This window comes from Eleutherodactylus coqui, chromosome 3 (genome assembly GCF_035609145.1).
Source record: "Eleutherodactylus coqui strain aEleCoq1 chromosome 3, aEleCoq1.hap1, whole genome shotgun sequence".
In the NCBI taxonomy this organism is placed as follows: domain Eukaryota; kingdom Metazoa; phylum Chordata; class Amphibia; order Anura; family Eleutherodactylidae; genus Eleutherodactylus; species Eleutherodactylus coqui.
In genome coordinates, this window is record NC_089839.1 from 163,609,802 (window position 1) to 163,624,790 (window position 14,989).

At 44.1% G+C, this 14,989-nt stretch overlaps 1 protein-coding gene across 3 annotated transcripts in view; it reads left to right on the forward strand.

Moving 5' to 3' along the window:
• Positions 1-14,989, forward strand: part of VGLL4 (vestigial like family member 4) — an 87,015-nt gene that overhangs the window by 28,945 nt on the left and 43,081 nt on the right. The window contains exon 1 of one of the 3 annotated variants that reach the window (XM_066596486.1): positions 11,284-11,827. The exons of the other annotated variants lie outside the window; for them this stretch is intronic. Within the exon in view, the coding sequence (XP_066452583.1) occupies positions 11,746-11,827 (82 nt within the window). The 5' untranslated portion in view covers positions 11,284-11,745. Of the gene's footprint in view, positions 1-11,283; positions 11,828-14,989 lie in introns of those variants that run through there. 3 annotated transcript variants of the gene reach the window in all.

Below are 14,989 nucleotides of genomic sequence, written 5' to 3' on the forward strand. Positions count from 1 at the left end.
TCCCAGGCAGATATTTGTCCAGCCTTTGTTTGAGTACTTTCATTGAAGGAGAACTCACCACCTCCCGTAGTAACCTGTTCCACTCATTCATCACCCTCTCTGTCAGAAAGCGTTTTCTAATATCTAATTCGTGTCTCCTCCTTTTCAGTTTCATCCCATTGCTTCTAGTCTTTCCTTGTGCAAATGAGAATAGGGCTGATCCCTCTGCACTGTGACAGCCCTTCAGATATTTGTAGACAGCTATTAAGTCTCCTCTCAGCCTTCTTGTTTGCAAACTTTGGCATGAGAGAGTAGTGAGAGATGCAGTGAGGAGAAGGCGAAAGAGGGAGCAGAACAAGGAATACAGAGGGAAAAAGGTCTGGTACGGGTGAGCAGTTGTAAGGAAGGAGTCTGGAGACACCCTTCTTCCTGCCAGAGTCACGAGCGAGCCTGTAACGGAGTGAGAGTACCCACGCGCCTCAGGCCTGGTCCAGTTCCCTGGGTGGTGAATCGGCACAGCATCTAATGCCATTCAGGAGGGAGTACATAGAGGCCTGTGCCAGAGTCTCCACGGCCACTGAAGCCTCCTGTTCACTAGTTAGTGTATTCCTTATTTAGGATGCAGCACAGCCCAGTTTTACACATACTGCTAACTTCAAACACCTCCCTGATCACTTAGGATCTCGACCGCCATTGAACAGTTGACAAATATTGTAAATAATTGTATACTGAGAAACTGTAAATGTTATAAACCTGCAGAGTTCAGTAAACCGTTGCAACAAGGGTTCTACCACAACCCTCAGTCTCTGCCCGATTGCTCCTCTCACAACTCTGTGCTGTATAGCACTGGCGTCACGACAAATTATCAGCCTCCTTGTTAATATCAGTTTACCACTGCAGATGCTGCTGTTAGGGAAAGTGCTGGGGATAGCTGCTGTGACATACTGTAAGATAACTAGCACTCATCATCCACGTCCCATCAACATTCTGTACTATCTGTATTCTTTCTCACCTCCTTAAGGGAAGACTTACATGCAACGTAGTCAATGAAAGTACATTGATTTTCGCTGTCCCGCTCACACTAGTGTTTTTTATTGCGTATAATAGGCGCATTAAAAAAAAAAAACACAACATGTTGTATTTTAGCATGTATTACGCGCGACAAAGTCCTATTGTTCCCTATGGGCACGTAACAAACGCTGTACACACACAATACATTGCATATGTGCAGCATTTATATGCATCGTTGCCAAGGCGTCAGAGCAGGAAATTTACAAAAAAAAACTGAACAAGTCAGATTTCCCTACGCAGCGATATGACTGCTCATGGCTTGCTCACATAATGTAAACCGCTGCGCTATACATGCAGCGGTTTACGCATACGCTTGTGTGAGCCGACCCTTAAGCCAACTTCACACGGGCGGATTCCAATTGTGGAATCCACAAGGAAGATCTGTGTCAAAATGCGGTCATTCCTGAAATACCTCCACATGCTGTCTGCTAGTTTATTGCCCCATCACCAACAGAAGGAACATTTCGGCCCCATGGCCTTCCAATGGATATATTCTGATGAACACAAACCAAAAAGAATTCTTTATATGTGCGGCAGAAATGCATACTCTAAATTCAACCCTTTAGGGGACATCGTGTCTAGTTCATAGATCCATTTGAGTTCACACTTCTTCACAAGTGTGCTTCAATCCCCCCCCCCCCCCCCCTTTCTGGGGGTAGCACAGGAATGTGATCAATCACTCTATATTTGAATTGATTGATTAAATGTCTATGTTCTACATTGTGTCTCAAGATCAGCAAATCCATATTTCTAGTCCTAATTGTATTTTTGTGCTTCACCATTCATGATCTCCCCTCCATGGTCATCACTCCGAAGTAGCCCAGGCCGCATGGGCAAGTGAAGGCCTCAGGGCCGAATCGTTGCTTCTGTTGGTGATGGGGCAATAAACTACTTTTCTACTGCATCCCTATATGCTGGCGGTTCTACTTTTTTCATTTGGATTCTGCTTTAGAGTTTTTTTTGGGTTGGAACTCCTTTCCTGGCTATTGCGTTTTCCAGCCGGACCCGATGTGGGGTGGTTCTTGGTGCTGCTGGTACATCGTCTTTTATATTAAAGATTCGATCCATGTCCTTTGTCCATCACAAATGATTGCTCACATTATTTTGGCAAGTGATGGTTGCCTAAACGGGCAAAATCGGCCATTCTGGACAGCCATTCTCTCATGCATACGGCCAACTTTAGATGATGCAGTTTAGCCTTTCGTTTACCGCTTTGACTATACGTTTGGTATATACAATTATGCATACAGAATCCGTCCTATTTTATTGTACCCATCGTATCATTGGGCGATGATGATGATGACGACAAATACAAGAATAATCACCGTGAAGATGATTTCCAGAACATTTATCTAGTACTTCTGGACTTTGAGTCATGTATTTAGGAGATGACTTTCTCTCCCACATCACTTCCTGAGTGATCAACTCTCCCCTGTGTGCGAGTCTAAATATTTGCATTCAATCCCTCAGAGTTTATTGCAGGTTAGCAGACAGTGTGTGGAGGTATTTCAGGAATGCTTGCTGTACTAATAGCATACTCTAGGTGGGGCTATAGACACATGTACGGCTGCACTTTCTGCTGTGTAATCTATTGAGCTGTTGTGTTTCCTTTTATGTCATAAATCGTAATTTCCCATTGTGGTATTTATTATATTGGGATATAGTTATGGTTTTTGCTGCAAGTTCTGTAGAGTATTCGTAAGACTTGTCTAACAACTGTCATTTGTTCCTTTTTATAGCTGAACAAAATGTGTTATTTTAAAGGGGGATTCCCATCAAAATGATCATATTTCAATCTGCCACTTATGCAAACTGAAGAATATTTGTGAATGCCTTTTATCTCTCTGTTAGGTGTTCCAGAGACATGGCCATATAGTTTTGCGACCTTGCATCAGGTCATGCAGATGTGGCCGTGCCTGCAAAAATGTTCTGGCTGTTTTTGATTTGAGATTGACTTAGTTTTAAGAAGTGTACACTAGATGAGAATGTGCAGCACTGCCGCACACCCCTCTTCTGTTTATAGAATTTAATAGAAGGGCTTCTCGCTCCTGCCACTGAGTAATATTATACATTGCTACATCAGGAAAGCTTATACAGCAGCAGGTTCCTTAGTGATGTTTAAAAGTGTATTTCACACATTACAGACTCGATTTGTGGAAAGTCCATACCTAAGCCTCACAGATATTGACGCAGATTTCAACCACTTCGGAATTTGTTGGCTCGAACACGCTGTCCAACCTGTAGGCATGATGTTGTAGAGCAGGAGGAGCTGAGCAGATTGTATATAGTTTTATGGGGAATTATTCCGTGTAACTTGTGTCTTATTCATTTACATCTGTACCTATTCCAAGCTGAACAGTCCAGTGGGCGGAGCTATCAGTGACTGACAGCTACCCCTGTAGCTAATAGGACCGCCCACTGGACTGTTCAGCTCAGAATATGCAGAGATGTAAATGAATAAAGTACAAGTTCTACTGAATCTTTCCCCATAAAATTATACATCAATCTGCTCAGCTCCTCCTGTTCTATAACATCATGCCTGCAGTTTGGACAGTATGTTAGGGCACCATGCGTAAAAACTGCTGCACATATGCAACATAATTGTGTATACATTGCTTTTCGAATGCACCCATAGAGAACAATAGGGCTCCTTAGTGCATAATACACATAAATATTTTTTTTTTTTCTGCGTGTGTAACATATGCAGTAAATATATGCAAGTGAGAGTGGAACAATGAAAATCAATGTACTTTCATTGACGCCATTTACTGCGTACAATGCGCGTAATACTCAATAGAAATGCGTTCATGTGCACCCGGCCTAAAGCTTATGTGCCACTAAACTTGTTGCACTGTGCTTCCTTTTCATAATAAGGTCAGAAAAAAAAGACCATCGTGTCTCACAAGTCTTGAGCTCCTTAAACCATGCTTACACCGCCATATGCGTAAAACACTGCATAAGTCACGCAGTGCTTTACCACTGTGGAGCCCGCGGCGACCCGACCTATCGCAACATATGGCAGCGATATTATACTGCGTATAATGAAAAAGAAGGGTGTTTGGTACCGTGTCAGCCAGTAGAGCAAAGTGCGATTGCTCTCACTGTGAGAAACCAATATCTACAATATTACTTGGTTTCTCTCAGTGAGAACAAACACGCAAAACAGCGTATCTCACGCATAGTCTTTCTGTTCGTAGGTTTTTTGGTTTTTTTTTTGTTTTGTTTTTATCCCTTCCTATGCTGTCGCTTCGCAGCCTCACCCATATGCAATGTATGTAACTTTTTTTTTCCTTAAATGATTCCTTGAAGAATTTTAACTTATGCTGATGGTGTCTTTGTGCCTCCTTTTCTTTATATACTCTGATTGCAAAGTGAACTTCCACAGAAGGCCTCCAGGAGGAGCTCTCACTCGAAGGGATTCTCTTGGTGACAGAAGAGGAAATACTTGATCTACCCGATTATATAGAAGTTTCTGTATGTTTTTCTTTACAACGTCAGCGCTTGTGGAAAGCAATACGTTATGCTGGAAAGGCCGGGGCTGTTATAACAGGTGTTACACATTACCTAACCTGTTATTAGCTCTTTAAATAGCTCACCCCATGAGTCCGGATTAATGCCATTTCCAAATCTTGTAGAAATTACACTTTATGAGAGAATCCAAATCATGTTACTGTAAGTATATTAAGACACAGGATATTGCAAACACACAGGAAAGTACTGGGTATAGCGTTTAGGAAGCACTTTATTCTGTATGGAAGGGTCCGTAATTATTGTCCTCTTTTATGACTTTTTTTTTTTTTTTCTTCCCCTTTTTGTAAACTTTTACATGTTAAACTGCAATGGACTCGTGAAAAGAGAGAGAATGAGATGGCATGGAGAAGAACCACTGCCTTTTTTTTTGATTCTTGCCAATATACCTCAGATGTTGGTAATGTGGATGTCCTAATCACAACAATCCTCTTTGTACATAGATACCCACAAAGCAGGGACCTTCTGATTGGGGCCTGTGACATCATTTTGTCTAGGATTGTGGTGTCACTTGTGTGATGCTCACACGTGGGACTAATGAGCACAGCAGAGCTCAATGGCTTAATATTGTGCAGCCTTAAAGGGGTTGCCTAGATGCTATACCATTTAAAAAAAATTTTTTTTTAAGGGAACCTGTCACATCCCCACAGCACTCCTCTGAAGATCGTGTGGTGCACAGAAATCTGACTTTTTCGGATTGCCGTGTGTGCCCTCTCCCATAGACTTGAATGGGAGAGAGTGTGTAGGACAATATGAAGATTGCTCAGCACATGAAAATCTGACACTTTTCAGAGGGGACCAGGCAAGTATAAGCATCACAAGACTTCCGGTTACACCCCCTAACGGCCCCATAACTTTGTTTCTAGTGCTGTAAATATGTGACAGGTTCTATTTAAATGTAGATCAAAATGTGTTTAAAAAAAAAGAAAAAAAAAAGTGGTGGTACTAACCCATTCTCAGGTCCGCTGGGACAAGAACCATTTGGCTGCTGCAGCCAATCTGATGCCGCAGCAGCCAGGTGCCATTCTTTTGGCATCATTGCTTTAAGCATCTGAGCCTTGATGCCAGAAAAACAATGCCTTATCGCTGCAGCAGTCGGGTGGTTTCTGTCCCACAACAGGGAGAGGGAGGACCATGGGGCTGCAGCACTGGAGCGGAGGACGGGTAAGGACCACTACTTTTATTATTTTTCACATTTAGATCTGTGTTTAAAGAATGGTATAGCATCTGGATAACCTCCTACAATCGTCCCATATTAAACAGGTCTTAGATACCGGGAGCTATGATGCCAGGAGAACGGCACGTGACCACTTAGGACTCTGCCTGCAGCGGTCATGTGGTGGTAGTTGGTAAACAAAGACTGGCAGGACCACGTGGGCTGCAGCGCTGGGGGGAATCAAACTGGTGAGTGGGGGCTGCTCTTATGGTTTTAACAGTTGCACCCATGTTTGGGGAAAAAAAACAAATTATTCGTATTTGGACAACCCCTTTAACACCGTGAACAAGGCTGATTGATGCAGGTACCTTGTACGGTGGAACAGGTCTGTGGAGCGTACTTCGCTGTATATCTCCAAGCATGTATTCCCACCACTGTGATTGCTGATTTAGATCTTCCCCCCTGATGACTCAACTCCATCTGTATAAACATCTGCAATCTCTCAGTGAGGTCTCCATATAACAAACCACATCCTGGTGTGTGAGCAGACACAATAAAAATCCCCTGCACCGCTGCCCAGCTCCGGCCTCGCTTTATTACCTGCTCTTCAGCCTTGCGTACTGAGCGTCTATACACTGAGGTGCCTATTCTTCTGCTGCTTTATACTCTGTTGCTATATAATGCATTAGAGGCTGCTGGACATGATTACAGTATTATTATTTTTTTAACCAGCTCTGTGTTAGGCAAAAATGGGCCAAATTTGCCATATTCGGAGACTTGGTACACGGTGGTGATTTTGGAGCAAGTACTGTATATTGGCATGTGTACACCAAAATGTTTAAAGGGCATATGAACATCATAGATGAGTGGTTCCCTGCTTGAGACCCCTCGGAGCTAGCGCTCTGACCCAGCCAGACCGTATTGTTGGTGTGTGGCTTCGGTGTCCATTAAGTAGAATACACTTTTTTTGCAATACAATTTAAAATCTGTTCTAACGTTGTACATTAGATGAGAACTGTGTATTACTTAGGCCATCCTTCCATCATAAGGAACAGTGTCGGACTGGGGTACTTGAGGCCCACTAGTGTGATTCATTCTGGAGGCTCACCGTACAGCTAAATATTACCTATTCTACGCGGTCCGCTTCATTCTCCATACACATCAATACAAAGGTGGCCAGGTTTGCCCTGTCTCCACTGAAGTATATGGGGAATTGGTGAACTCCTATTCACCCAGTTGATGCAGATCCCAGAAGTGGTATTTAATGAAGTTGTATCAAGATTACAAGTTATCACCTATCCACAGGCTAGGGCATAACTTGCTGATCAGTGGCGAACAGGGCGTCCGGGTCCCCATCTTCCTGTCACTGCAGGGGTCACCTCTTCCCCCGTGGTAACATCAGAACAAATAGAGCAAGCATGCTCGATCCGTGCTCTATTCATTTCAGCAACTTTTTTAATGGAAACATTGGAAATCCTAATGATAAGTTATAAAGGTTTACAAGCAAATCACTTGCACTATTTTAACATCATAACATACTCCTTGCAAAAAACAAGAAAAAAACAAGCCCCTAGAAAGAGTTGTCAGAATCAATCTGAAACTTTCTGTGTGATTTGTAACATTAATATGTGATTACAATATCAGAGCAAAAGGATAATATATTACAGAGAACTGACCCTTTGAAGGGAGGCTTTAGTACCCTGTTGTACTGCCTCTAGCTTGGATACAAGATGTGATACAGGTGGGCATGGAGGCTCTAGTACCTTGTTGTACTGCCTCTAGCTTGGATACAAGATGTGATACAGGTGGGCATGGAGGCTCTAGTACCCTGTTTGTACTGCCTTTAGCTTGGATACAAGATGTGATACTGGCGGGCATGGAGGCTCTACTACCCTGTTGTACTGCCTCTAGCTTGGATACAAGTTGTGATACAGGTGGGAATGGAGGCTCTAGTACCCTGTTGTACTGCCTCTAGCTTGGATACAAGACGTGATACTGGCGGGCATGGAGGCTCTAGTATCTTGTTGTACAGTCTCCATCTTGTATCCAAGCTATGATATGGGCAGGCATGGAGGCTCTAGTACCCTGTTGGGCCCACCTGTAGCTTGGCTGCAAGATGTAATACAGGTGGGCATGGAGGCTCTAGTACCCTGTTGTACCGCCTCTAGCTTGAATATAAGATGTGATACAGGTGGGCATGGAGGCTCTAGTATCCTGTTGTACTGCCTCTAGCTTGAATATAAGATGTGATACAGGTGGGCATGGAGGCTCTAGTACTCTGTTGTACTGCCTCTAGCTTGAATACAAGATATGAGACGGATGGGCATGGAGGCATACAGGTTCTGTATGGCATCCTGTGGCATATCAGTCCATTTTTTTTTCTGGAACTGAGCCTCTAGATTGTACAAACTGGTAGGCTGTCAATGTTTGCATCCCAGATGGCTCCATACATGTTCTATTGGTGACAAATCTGGTGACCGGGCAGCCATGGAAGTGTGGCAATGTTGTGGAGGCATTCCTGTGACCCCCTTGTATGTGCGGCCGAGCGTAATCCTGCTGGAAAAAGCCTCTTGGAAGCCGCCAAGGGAACACGTGTCTGCAGGATGTCCTGCACATATCACTGAGCTGTCATTGTCCCTCGTACCACTACTGGGGGTCACTGACTGTCATATGGGATGGCCCCCTAGACCATCACATCAGCAGTGGGGCAATGTGCCGCTCTACAGCAAAGGCTGAATTGAGGCGCTCACCCCGAGGTCTCCGGACATGAACACGGCTGTTGTCAGTGCCCAAACTAAGCCTGGATTTGTCGCTGAAGGCAACCCGTTTCCACTCTGTAGCAGTCTAGGTTCATTGTTCATGATACCACTGCAAACTTGCATACTGAAGCAATGGTGGGTGGGTGTCAAAGTAGAGTGCACATAATGGGTGCCGTAAGACCAAATGACCTTCAGCCAGGCGCCTGGAAATGGTTCTGATAGACAAGGGGCCTGTAGTGATGGCGCCTCCTAAATTAAAAAGGAATGAGAGGACTGGAATACCCAGAGAGGCTATCAAAATTAGGACTTTTCACCCTGGAAAAAAGACGGCTAAGGGGTGATCAAATAACTATGTATAAATACATGAGGGGACAATACAAGGATCTCTCCCATGATCTGTTAATACCCAGGACCGCGATGGTAACAAGAGGACATCCGCTACGTCTAGAAGAAAGATTGTTTCATCACCAACACAGAAGGGGGTTCTTTACTGTAAGAGCAGTGAGACTGTGGAACTCTCTGCCTGAGGACGAGGTGATGGCAAAATCCATTGTGGAGCTTAAGAGGGCCTGGACGTCTTTCTCGAGCGGAAGGCTATTACAGGATATAGACATTAGGTGACAAGCGGGTTTGTAGTTCCGGGTCTTATATTTAGGTAGGAACTATCAAAGTTGATCCAGGGATTATTCTGATTGCCATTACGGAGTCGGGTAGGAATTTACCCTCAAATGGGCTAATTGGCTTCTGCCTCTTGGAGTTTTTGCCTTCCTCTAGATCAACAAGGGGGATGAAACAGGCTGAACTAAATGGACATTGTCTTCATTCAGCCTAACATACTATGTTATGTAGATGATGGGCTCACCGTGCAGAATCGCCGCAAATCGCAGCATGCTGCGAATTTAGTCCCGTGAGCGGAGAATCGCTATGATACTCCGCTTGTGGACAGAGGGCTGCGCTTTTCATAGCGCAGCCCCCTGTCTATATGGAAAGCATGCACTCGCGGCGAGTAACGCAATGCAAAATAGCCCATGGACAGCAGCCCGAACTGTCTAAAATCTTCCATTGCGCCGCAGAGGCATCTAGTGGTCAACAAGCTCCACACAGGTGGGGGAAAAGGACAAACCCCCATGAGGTAGAAGCTAATTTTCCTCATGCAACATGTATGTTACAATTTTGAACCGCCATACAAAGGCCAATCGCATGATTTTTATTTATTTATTTATTTTTTCAACAATTGCAGAAAATCCACCTCTGTCATGTGCCGATATAGACTTACATTAGGGGCGATTATTGCCCTACATTCTAGTGTGTATGGTCTTGTGGGATGATTGGCAGGGATGTATGTAACATGTTGCATTCTAATGGCTGCACTGGTGTGCATCTATTTACATTGCCTAGCAGTTCTAAATGTTTGGCCAACGCCACAGTTCACTGTGAATCCAGTCATAGGTGTAATTTGACATTCCTAAACCCCAATGCAAAATCTGTAAAAAGGGCCCCCAATTAGGTTTCCTAATAGTACTGGTCATTTGAGAAATAGAGCTCCTTTAATGGTCCAGGTGCAAGTGCACCCTCTGCACGCACCTACTATAGTTAATGCCCCAGTGCATTTTGTCAGGCTAGTTATAATGTACATGTGTCTAGTGGTGGTGGGGCGACTTTGGCTGTGTCTGGTGGTGGTGGGGGGACTTTGGCTGTGTCTGGTGGTGGTGGGGGGACTTTGGCTGTGTCTGGTGGTGGTGGGGGGACTTTGGCTGTGTCTGGTGGTGGTGGGGCGACTTTGGCTGTGTCTGGTGGTGGAGGGGCGACTTTGGCTGTGTCTGGTGGTGGGGGGGCGACTTTGGCTGTGTCTGGTGGTGGTGGGGGGGCGACTTTGGCTGTGTCTGGTGGTGGGGGGGGGGGCGACTTTGGCTGTGTCTGGTGGTGGGAGGGCGACTTTGGCTGTGTCTGGTGGTGGGGGGGCGACTTTTGGCTGTGTCTGGTGGTGGGGGGGGCGACTTTTGGCTGTGTCTGGTGGTGGGGGGGCGACTTTTGGCTGTGTCTGGTGGTGGGGGGGGGCGACTTTTGGCTGTGTCTGGTGGTGGGGGGGGGCGACTTTTGGCTGTGTCTGGTGGTGGGGGGGGGGGCGACTTTTGGCTGTGTCTGGTGGTGGGGGGGGGGGCGACTTTTGGCTGTGTCTGGTGGTGGGGGGGGGCGACTTTTGGCTGTGTCTGGTGGTGGGGGGGCGACTTTTGGCTGTGTCTGGTGGTGGGGGGGCGACTTTTGGCTGTGTCTGGTGGTGGGGGGGCGACTTTTGGCTGTGTCTGGTGGTGGGGGGGGCGACTTTTGGCTGTGTCTGGTGGTGGTGGGGGCGACTTTTGGCTGTGTCTGGTGGTGGTGGGGGCGACTTTTGGCTGTGTCTGGTGGTGGGGGGGGCGACTTTTGGCTGTGTCTGGTGGTGGGGGGGGGGGCGACTTTTGGCTGTGTCTGGTGGTGGGGGGGGGGGCGACTTTTGGCTGTGTCTGGTGGTGGGGGGGGGGCGACTTTTGGCTCTGCTTGGTGAGGTGAGGGGGGGTGGTGGTGAGTCTGGCTCTTCTTGTTGAGGGGGAGGGCGTCGCTGACTGCTGGTGGTGCGGCGACTCTGGCTCTGCTTGGTGGTGGTGGTGGGGCGACTGGCTCTGCTTGGTGGTGGTGAGAGGGTGGGCAGCAACTCTGGCTCTGCTTTGTGTCACTCTCTGCTCTGACACTCTCCTCTTACAACCACTCTGAGCATTTGGAGGAGGCTGATCTTTTGCTGAAAATATCCCTGACATGTGAGCGGCTCCAGGGAATCACTGAGCATGCTCCCTCCTCCCAGGCTGTTGGAGAGAGGAAGCTGACTTACATTGGAGTCATACCAAGCATAGGCTGCGTGTCAGAGCAGTGAACTTGCAGCAGGGCTGTGAGAACTGACTGGCTTTGTCTTCAACACTTTTTTTTTTTTTTTTTCTTCCTCCATTTCTTTCGCAACCTGCACAAAGTGACCATAGTCTGGTGTAGCCGGAGACCCCCCATAGCATTACCAAGACAGAGCTGTCACCTCTTCTTCACGGATTTCCCTTTTTGATTTTTCATGTACTTTTCTCGGCTTTTGTTGTTGGAGGCTGGGCCTGTCTGTTTTGTGAAATTTTAAGGAGAGCCGGGATCTGTTCTGAAGCTGTCCACCGCCTTTTGTCTTTTATTTTCTTGTGGGTGAAGTGAGAAAGCTGGTCTTTCCTGCTAACCCAATAATAAATGCTGTTTATGAAGATGGATCTGTTGAACTACCAGTACCTGGACAAGATGAACAACAATATTGGCATTCTGTGCTATGAAGGTAATCGCTAACCCTGACTTGTAGTTCTAGTGGTGGGAGAAAGAAGCAAGACTATTATTTCTGCTTGGTTTTATAGCTATTTGTTGTGTGTTTTGGTTTTTTTTTTGTTTCGTTTTTTTTGCCTCCTGGGCAACACATGACAGATTGTATTCATTTGGGTCTTTGGAAAACTTTGCAGTCTGTTTACTTGCCTTATTGTGTTAACTTTTTTCCACCCCTTTTTTTTCTCTTTACATTTTTGCCTTTTTTTATATATATTTTTTAGCGTTTGTTTCTATTTTAGGCATTTTTAGAGTAGGAAAGGTGGTATGATGTGTAGTGATAGCTGCGTTAAACATTGTACATGTTTGTTAGTGTTCTTTTTGCTTTCTAGTTAGCGTTTTGCGTCACGGGATGCTTCCATCCTACTGGTATTTACTATGCAATCAGCATAAATACATACTGTGTGTGTGTGCGTGTGCGTGTGTGTGTGTGCGCAAAGCTTTTTTTTTTTTATTTTTTTTTTTTTCCTTCTGTAACAGGAGAGGTCATAGATCACAACACTGAACACAATCTCCCCTTTGTCTGTACTTTTACTTCCTGTCCAGTTCTGCCATTGAAGGATGTGTCCCACACACAAGTCCCTTGTGGAAAGTAGTACATTATGCCAGACTACAATTTTTTAAATCTGCGAATCTGCAGATTGTTTGTTTTTCTTCTCTCTTCTTTGTATGTTCTACAATTTATTGTTGAAGAAAGCTATAATAAATTGTTTAAAAAGAATAATCTGCTTCAATAGTGCAGCTGAAAATGTTGCAAATTTTGAGAAGTTAAAAAAAAAACTATTTTAAAAAATTATTTTCTTGCAAAAAAAGGCAACTTTTATGAACGGGCTTATAATTCACCATTTCCAGTTGGTGTATTAAATGGGATGACATTTTTAAAAAAAAATAAGTCTATTTAAATTGTAACTTTGTCCTTGCTACAAATGTGAAAAGATTTTATATATTTTTTTTTCTTAATCCCCAAAATCCTTTTTTATATATTTTAAGTAGTTTATTTGAAATTTGTACTTGAGAATTCAAGACTCCTTAAGTATTCCAAGATTCCATAAGAATTCTCTTTTAGCACATGGTTTAACTTGAGTACATTTTAGAATTTTTACGTTGTGTCCGGTTGTGCAAACAGTTAAGTTTTTGCTGTACGTGCAGCTTTGGAGCTGGGAAATGGCCTGGTACTGAGGGGGATAGAAGACAGGCATCAGTGAGTTTGGCAGTCAGCTCGTCATGCTGTGACCATATGCAAACAGAGCTTGGATTTCTACACACTACATAGTCTTTCTCTGCTCTCAACTTTTTTTTTTTTCTCAGTGAACAAAGGATCCATAATGGGGGGGATACAATGCAGGCCGGTGGGCTGTTATACAGAGAGGTCTCTTTATTTTATGTATGCTGTGGCAGTTTTATTACATTTGCTGCCTTTTTAATGTTCTTATCACTTAATTTTGGAATTTCTTTGTAATTCCCTCTGTAATGTGGCAGTTTATTGATGGGAATATATTACAAAGTTCAGTCATAACTTTTTTTTTTTTTTTATTTATTGCGGTGGTTATTATTGACTTCCAGAGTAGCTCTACAAACTTTGTAATGCAATTAATCTTTTTTTTTTTTTTTTTTTTTGGTCCAAGGTATCTCTGGTTAATTTTTCCTCCTTTTTTATAGGATATCTTATAAAATCGCTTGTAGTTCAGTATACTTGAAATGTTAGACCTAGCGTAATAAGTGAGCTTTTTTTTTTTTTTGCTTTCCCGCCTTTCTGGAATGTTCTTCATGCTCTACGCTGTTTCTTCACATTCCACAAATGTAAACAATGCAGCTGGGAGAAATTCTGCAAACCTTGTGCATTCCTTGCGCTGCCTGTTAACAGGAAGCAGATCTCTCCATGTGCCCCAATGACCGGCCTTCTTTAAAAAGAGGAGGGGGGTTGAAAGGTAGGACACTAGAACTTTTTGGAAGTGTCAAGTGCTGAAGTGTAAAAGTTTTCTCTCACAGGTGCTTTATTTTAGTAAAACCCATCCAATACGACATTACACCAATCCAGCACATATTTGAACATATGCGGAATGTATAACTAAAGTCACTGTGTATTATATGGCCAACTTTTTGTCGCTTCTTTGAGCACTATTTTGCAGTGTAATTTTTTTAAAATTGCTCTTAAAATCTATTGCTTTACCTTCTTGCTTTTGATCCTGTTTAGAGCCTATAGTACTTCTCCGAGTAATGTTCACAGTTCTGCTGGTTGTCCTTGCAAACAGCTAGGAGATTTGACGTTCTTAAGAGCCCTGGTCCCATGCATTGCAATTTATGCCGAAATCCGTGTCCAATCCAACCTCCATCTACACATATTAGCTGGGTTTCCACAACAGCATTCACATACAATAACACATTTCCATACATATTTTTGGTGCCACTGCAGAAATAAGTAGCATGCTGATTAATTATGCCAGAGGTTAGCCTCGTTGACGGTGGGGCTATTTAAAAAATAAAAAATAAATCTTGGTATTTGTATAGCGCCAACTTATTCCGCAGCGCTTTCATGTAATAATTACTTATTACCCCCCACCCCAACCAAGCTGGGTTCTCATTTTACCGACCTCGGAAGGATGGAAGGCTGAGTCAACCTTGAGCCGGCTACCTGAATCATGTGGGGATCGAACTTGCAGCCTTCAGGTTGTAGGCGAGAGCTTACACTCTGCGCCACACGAGGCTGCACTGCACTGCACTGCAGCAGAAATCCCTGGGTCAAGGTCCTTTTTACACAGAACGATTAGTTCAAAAATAGTTTGTTAGCGAAAATGAAGGATAATTGTTTGTAAACACTGCCAATGTTTGACTGATAATTAGTTCATTTATCGTTCATTTCATGCAAACACGAAAGTCATCGTTGGCTCATTCACTAATTGTTCGGTTTAAAAAGATCGTTCAGTCGTTCTCCTTCACCGGTACATCAAACTTAAACATCCCGTTAAAAAAAAAGAAAAAGTTTGACTTATCTTTGTGTCTAAACGGACTGCCTTAGCAAACTGACATCCGTGTAAAGGCACCCTCAACCTCTAATCTGTGTCGTTAAAATGCACATTAGATCTTAAAGCCTCGTGTGAACATGCACCCTTGGCTCATCGCC